General features: G+C 47.3%; 1 protein-coding gene across 1 annotated transcript in view; it reads left to right on the top strand.

The window, feature by feature from the left end:
• Window positions 1–7,608, top strand: part of B4GALT1 (beta-1,4-galactosyltransferase 1) — a 78,024-nt gene extending 70,416 nt beyond the window's left edge. The window contains exons 4-7 of the mRNA XM_019518212.1: window positions 525–712; window positions 1,747–1,869; window positions 6,436–6,540; window positions 6,917–7,608. Coding sequence (XP_019373757.1) covers window positions 525–712; window positions 1,747–1,869; window positions 6,436–6,540; window positions 6,917–7,052 — 552 coding nt within the window. The 3' untranslated portion in view covers window positions 7,053–7,608. The remainder of the gene's footprint in view (window positions 1–524; window positions 713–1,746; window positions 1,870–6,435; window positions 6,541–6,916) is intronic.
• Window positions 7,609–7,614: the final 6 nt, after the last annotated feature.

Genomic DNA, 7,614 nt, shown 5'->3' with positions numbered 1-7,614 from the left:
CCCCCCCCCCCAAATCAGCACCAGTTGCCCATGGACTCCACAAAGGAAGCTTTCTTGCTTAATCTGACCATGAGCTATATGTAGTTCAGCTTCCGTACATGAAAGCATTGCACGGTGCAAAGAGAGCTGTTCTATATCACCTCACCTGTTTGCTGTGCTTCATCTGTGTGTCGTGATGTTGCATGTAGTTAGCAGGGGAATGACCCCTCCTAGAGATTTCTCATGCCAGTCGCTGGTGGGAGCACAGTTATGTCCTACTTGCAATGCATTTCCCCTAGACTTCTCTGAGCTGCTCTTGATGCAGTACTTCACTGAACTGAGCATTTTGGCAAAGCAGTCTCTGTACCTTGGTGTCCAGCTTCTTCACTGGGTCATAACAGCAGCCAAGATATGAGGCCTAGGAGTGACTCTAGGGGCTATGCATATTGGCTGGGGTAGACTGGGCACTTGGTAACAGGTAAGGACTTGCTAATGCTAACCTGTCTCTCTAAGGTGCTTGACTGTTTTTATTTGTTTTGAATTAGGATGGAGATGAAGAATTTAACCGTGCTAAACTGCTGAACATAGGCTTCAGAGAGGCTTTGAAAACGTACGACTATGATTGCTTTGTATTTAGTGATGTGGACCTAATTCCAATGGATGACAGGAACATCTACAAATGTTATAGTCAACCAAGGCACCTCTCTGTATCAATGGACAAGTTTGGATTTCGGTGAGAGCTTTTTCGTGTGGCCTGCTTTGTTACTCAGATGTAGCTTAGTATTACATACCTCTCTCAGAGGGGTGGCCTCTCCATTATATGCCCAGTGTTGAAAACTTAAAGTAAAAAAACCCAAAAACAAAACCTCCCATCTGAACCTCCCTGGGGAATAAATAAGAATGAGATGAGTTGATTCTTGCAGGGGATAGGAAACTTTTTAAAGGCTTCAATATTGGCTTGGGAAGATGGGTTGGGGGAGGGGATATGATCTTTTTCAGAGAGATTTTTTTAGTTCCATTATGTATTTTGTATGGAAAGTCTGGAGCCCATCAACTTCTAATTCAGACAGATAGCAAAGCACCAAAGAAGTGAACTGTAAATGGTGAGCTGTACTTCTGAACACATTTAAATAGGCTCATAAATACAAATTTGGACTACATCAGTGCTTCCTTAGTTCTGCAAGAGAATGACTCCTCTCTCAATCCCCACAAGGGAAATTCCCTTACAGTCATTTTATTATTTAAATGGCCCTCTGTAAAATGAAATACAAACATCATCCCCAATGATGAGTAATAGTTTGGTCATGGGGGGCATACCCATTTGCAGTGTTTGTCAGACTTTCCCAGATTCCTCACTTTTTTAATGCTGCACTTGAAATATATATTTATTAAAATATTTACCCTAAACTTTATGACAAGGTGTCTGTGGCCCTGTTTGACCCCTTCACTATTACTTTGGTTAATCTGCACAGGCTCCAACCCAGTGCCTGCACCACCTCCCTGGGCATGCAGAAGTGTGCCAGGCTGCTCACTGCTCCAGGCACAGAGTAGGAGAAATGGGTGGAGTCTTGGCTTCCTACTCCTCATTGTGCTTAGTTTGAATGTTGGACAGTGACTTACTGCTGGTACAGGCTTGGATCAAATTGCTGTCCTCAGTCTCTTGGAAGGCAGAGGGTCACAGTACCCTGGGGTCACTTGGGGGTGGGGGATGGCTCTTCTCAGTTCCAGGCTTGGTGCACTACTAACTCTTTCTTCCCCTTCCTTCAGGTTACCTTACAATCAGTATTTTGGAGGCGTGTCCGCTTTAAGCAAGGAACAATTCTTAAAAATCAACGGGTTTCCGAACAATTACTGGGGCTGGGGTGGTGAAGATGATGACATTTATAACAGGTAAAGAGTTCTACTGAACCATTTATGTGGGAAATGTGCCCAAGTGTTCATTTCCACCCCTGCATGAGATTTGGTTGTCCACATAGCAGCAGACAATGGTGGTATGAAATACAGAGCTTACAAGCAGCCAGTGAGTATTGGTATTGCAGGAGCAGATATTGGGAGCCTGCTGGGTGCCTGCATAGCTTGGGGTCCACAAGGAGAAGAGAAATAGGTTCTAGCAGTGAAGTGCATGCGTGTGATCAGGAGGGACAGTCTCCCTTTCCCATCTCCAAACTGGATATGTTCATAGTACTGATCTCAATGGTGGAGCAGGGTCAGGGGTTCAGCTGCAGAAAGGTGAGTGTCCTGTCTTTGTTCTTTGCTGTGTAGAAGACTCTTACCCAATGCTGGAGACAGCAAACTGGGAAGGCCAAGCTGAGAGGAACCACAATTCAGCCCTCTTGTCAGGAAACTCTTTCCTTACCTCCAGTACCATAAAGAGTTTGGGGTGAGCATTGGGGCAAATCCCTTTGTCAAATTTCTGTGAGCAAGGGCCAGAACTCAAAGCTCCTTCATTCCAGCGGAGTGCTCTAACCACTAGGCTGTCATCAGGGTCCCTTCTGCTTGCTCTCCCTGTGGCCCCAAGATTTGCCAGCTTCAACAGGAGGATGGAAGGTGCCCACGCCCAGGTTTGCTCAGAGCCATGGTGGGTTAGGCACTGTCCTGGGAAGTGGAAGATATAGGTTCAAGTCCTTTCAGGCTGCGGAGCTACTAGTACCCCAGTCATTAACTGGCTATTCTAAACACCAGACACTATATGCCAAAGGTGTCTCTGACCACTGTGTATTGGGTGTATGCCTTCAGAAGTAGTGGGGGCTAAGTATACCACATTCCAGAGGAGACGCCAATGCTCCAGAGACAAGTGGGTGTTATGATGCACCACTGTACTCAGCATTTCCTGTTGGCTAGATCTTAGAATCATAGAAAGAAGGACTGGAAGGGACCTGTAAGATCATCAAGTCTGGTCTCCTGCCATGAGCAGGAGGTAATGGGCTCAAACGAGCTCAACGAGGTGCTTGTCCAGCCTCCTCTTGAACACCTCCAGAGATGGTGACTGCACCACCTCTGCTGAAAGTGTGTTCCAGATTTTGGTAACTCATACAGAAAAAAAGTTTTTCCGTATGTCTAGCCTAAACTTTTCTCCAACTAGCTTATGCCCATTGGTCCTTGTCCTCCCAGGGGGTGCTTTTCTGAAAAGTTGATCTCTCAGGTCCTGGTGTATATCTCCCTTGATATATTTGTAGGTGGCTATCAAGTCACCCCTCAACCTTCTTTTACTCAAACTGAACACCAAAGTCTCCAAAGTCTCTCCTCATAAGGCCTACCCCCCAGGCCCTTGATCATGTGGGTGGCCGTTCTCTGCACCCTTTCCAGCCTGTCCACATCCTTCTTGAAGAACTGGACACAGTACTCCAGCTGTGGCCTCACTAATGCCAGATAGAGAGGGAGGAGCGCCTCTCTGGATCTATTGGCAAGACATCTGCTGATGCACACCAGAGTTCTATTTGCTCTGTTGGTGACTTCATCACACTGGCAGCTCATATTCATCCTCTGGTCAGTTGTCACCCCCGGGTCCCTTTCAGATGCAGTGCCAGCCAGTGGACCACCACCCATCGTATAGATATGGTGAGGTTTCATGCTTCTCAGATGAAGGACCTGGCACTTGTCCCTGTTGAATCTCATCTGATTGTGTTCAGCCCATAGGACCAGCCTCTCATGGTAGTCCTGTTCTCCGGCATCTTTGTCCTGTCCTCAGACATGCCCACTTTTCCCCACAGTTTGGTGTCATCCACAAACTTAATCATTGCGCTTTTCACTCCGGCATCCAGGTCATTGATAAAGGTGTTAAAGAGCATGGGCCCAAGCACTGATCTCTGGGGGATACCACTGGAGACAAACCTCCAGGATGAAGCCACCCCATCAATTACCACTCGCTGGGATCGGCCACTGAGCCAGTTGCCAGCTCACTTCACTGTAGCCTGATCTAGCCTGTACTCTCTAACTTAATTGAGAAGATATTGTGGAAAACAGTATCAAAGGCCTTGCTGAAATCTAGGTAGATGACATCCACCTCTTGTCCCATGTCCAGCTGGTTAGTTAGCTGGTTATAAAAGGACACCGGGTTTGTTAGGCATGACCTCCCCTTGACAAAGCCATGCTGGTTGTTTCTCAGTATCCCACAAGTTGTGAGCTTGTGATTGGTGCCCTCCTCAACAATTTTTTCAGAGCTTTTTCCCAGGACTGATGTCAGACTGACCAGTCTATAGTTAGCAGGGTCGTCCCTCTTTCCTTTCTTAAAGATAGGCCCCACATTAGCCCTCTTCCAGTCATTCGGGACCACTACTGAGTTCCACAACTCTTTGAACAGCCTCGGCAGAGGCACTGCTGTGAGCTGGGCCTGTTCCTTCAGCACTCTCAGATGCAGGTTGTCTGGCCCAGCCAACATGAAAACATCCATATGGTCTAAAAGTAACTTTACCTGTTCAGGACTGATTTTATGTGGACTGCTGTCATTGCCGTGTTCTCTGCGCCTTTGGGCCGGTGACAAGTTCTCGCCTGGTTTCAGGTGTCTTGGTGTCCCTGACGGCTAGCACTGACCTGCAGAAGTGCCCACATCTCCCATAGTCTGTCTAGAGAGTTAGGGTGCCCAATCCTGTCTGTTTGAGCCTCTTTTCGGAAGTGCCTCCTCCAAGTCAACTTTATGAAAATGCTGGATGTCCAAACGTAGTATAATTGAATTGTTAAAAGTGGTGTGGCTACTTCTGTAAACAAAACGGGGCTGCCCCTTATTCGTGATCCACATGGGGTTTTTCTCCCAACCCCTTCCTCCCCCACTAAAGATGGGTAGAAATGGAACCAGATTTCATCCCACACCCAATTTAAGGCCTGGATCCATGTTTACAGCAGCTTAAATCAAGTAGCATTTTGCATACACACTGCCTTCCCAGTGAGATAGACAGAGGAGACCCATCCTCCAAACTCCCTTTGGAGCTTGGGTGATATGAAGGTGCTCAGCACTGTACAGGATTGGGGCCTTTTTGCTGCCACTGACTTGTCTGAAATTACAAGTAACCCTCCTGCCCAGAAGTGAGATTACATTTTCTCCTTGCAGTGTAGTAGTGGCATCACCCACCCTGCTCTGCAAGTCCCTCCGCTTATTGATATCTACAGGGGTCTGTCATGTGCCAGACTGCAATTTGGTTCAGTCTGTTAACTTGCTCATAACCAGAGATCCTGGTTTTCCCTGTTAAAAAAAAAATCACAAATTCTATGATTAAAAACCCCCAAATCCATGATTAAAATTAAAGGCCCTCATTCCTCCCCCAGCCCCCGCCCAGCCCCACTGGTGCCCCTCATCCCCCCACGCACAGCCCCCTGCCACCCACAGCCCTGCCAGAGGGGGGCTCCAGCTGCCATGGCTATGGGGCCAGGGACCCAGGTCCACAGTCCCCTGTCCCCGGCAGGAGGTGGCAGCTGCTGCAGCAGAGCAGAGCCCAGTTCCTCCACTGCTGCCTGTCTGCTGCAGGCTTCGGCGGGGGAGTGGCTTCTTGCCCCACAGATCCGTGCACAGAGTGGGTGTGGACCTGGGCTGCCCACTGTGGGCTTGTGCTCCCACCCTGCTACCCTCCTCCATGGCCTCTGCAGCCCAGCAGGTGCAACCAGGTGCTGCAGGGCAGAGCAGGACCATGCAGGGAACTCCTTGCTGCTGCAAGCTCCACACTGCCCTGGTGAGGCATCCTCAGGAGCGAGGGGCACAAGCTTATGCCACCACCCCTGCAGAACTGGGTCACTCCTGCTGGGCTTTGGAGTCTCTGGAAGAAGGCAGCAGGGTGGGGAGCCCACAGCGGGCAGCCTGCCCCCACCCTGCACACAGATATGGGGTGCATGGGTGCTGCCCCCCTGGGAGTGTGTGCAGCAGTGGGGAGCTCCCCCCAGATGAGCTGCATGTGGCCCAGTCCCACTCCATGCCAGGGGCCTGAGGCTGTATAATGCAACCCTGGGCCCCATGCACCACCTGGCTGGGCAACAGCCCCAGCTGTGCCCAACTCCCTCCATTGCTCCCTATGGGGGCCTCAATCCCACCCCCTGTAATTTACCTGCGGGAGCTGCTCTCCAGGCTGCCTGGTGGCCATGTGCATATACCACCCCCTGCCTGACTGGTGTCCCCCCACTCCCTCCCACCCAGCCCCTTACAAATCCATGGGTTTCTCTGGTAAAATGAAAAATCCGTGATTTCCTCCGATAAAGTGTAAAATCTGGTTTTTCCCGTTTTTCTGTGAGAAGTGAAAAACCCAGATCCCTGCTCATAAAACTGTCTTCTGGGTGGCTGTAAAGGAGTATCTGTCTGGACATGACCTTAGGCATGGCTTTATGCTAAGGGGCTTTATTGTTGAATGAGATGGCTTTTTCCAGTCTGTTTTTGTAACCAGTGCCCAGGTTTGTAGTAGAAGCAATCTTACCTGTACACTCACTCACTCGCTCTTCAGAAATATTAATAAACATTTCATATGTTTACTTTTGCAGGCTCATTTTTAAAGGTATGGGGATATCTCGCCCAGATGCTGTAATTGGGAAATGCCGAATGATTCGCCATTCAAGAGACCATAAAAATGAGCCCAACCCAGAGAGGTATTTCTCTACCCTTGCTGAACCTTTCTTAGCAAATAGAAAAGGCTGAGAACCCTAACCATTGTACTTTTTCCTGTTCAGTGTTCAAGGCCTCATCACACAGGTGCTTGCACACAACATACTTTACTCTTGTGCCTGAGTTTTTGCTTGGGGATTAACATGGAGTGTTTAATCTGACTTCCTGCCCCTGGGGCAGGGTGCTGGACTTGATGATCCTCTGGGGTCCCTTCCAGCCCTAATGTCCATGAAATCTATGAAATCCTTTGAACTGATTCTTGTGGTCACTCAACTCTGAAGCTGTAATGCATGAGGATTTGATATGTAACTTGGAACTGGAAAGCATTAAGATGTTAATTTTATGTTTTTATTTTCACAGATTTGATCGAATTGCTCACACAAGAGAGACAATGAATTCTGATGGTATAAACAGTCTATCCTATAAGGTTATAAGAACTGACAAGTACCCTTTATACACAAAAATATTAGTGGACATTGGCTCACCAAAAAGTTAGTGTTGCAGAGGCATATCAAATGATTTCGTATGAGAAGATTTACCAGGAACATTGGATCTATAGGACCTGTACTCTGATCAAAATGAACAAGATAGCCTCATTTGAATATACAGAGCTTTTTTCCCAAAATGGCTGGGGAAAAAATAGATTTTTTAAAAATCCAAACTTGACTTTATACAACTTTCTAGCTCTACATTATTTTTATAAATTTAAGATCTGTAAATATGAGTTGTGAATATTTACATTGCCAGAAAATGTTGGATATTATATATTTGCTGCAGTGCTTCCCTTGTTAATAGTTGTATGCAAATTTTACTGATCGCCAGCTGTGGTGAATCAGCAGTTAGTACCCATATTCTCCCCTGACCCCACCCCTCCATCCTTTAAATTAGGTTGATTGAAAAACTGCTTTAACAACATTGCTGTTTCGCTATGAAGGACTGGAAAATGCTGCTGAAGTTGTACAAGTTTACACTTTGTATTACATTTTTTTAATGGAGGCAGTATCATATATTCTTGTTTAACATCTACCAAAACAAAATCTAGCTTAAATTTTACAGAT

This window comes from Gavialis gangeticus, unplaced genomic scaffold, assembly GCF_001723915.1.
Source record: "Gavialis gangeticus isolate Ggan-Ray unplaced genomic scaffold, GavGan_comp1, whole genome shotgun sequence".
NCBI classification, from domain to species: Eukaryota; Metazoa; Chordata; order Crocodylia; family Gavialidae; genus Gavialis; species Gavialis gangeticus.
Note: the sequence above shows the minus strand (reverse complement) of the source record. Positions and strands in the feature narration are given on the sequence as shown.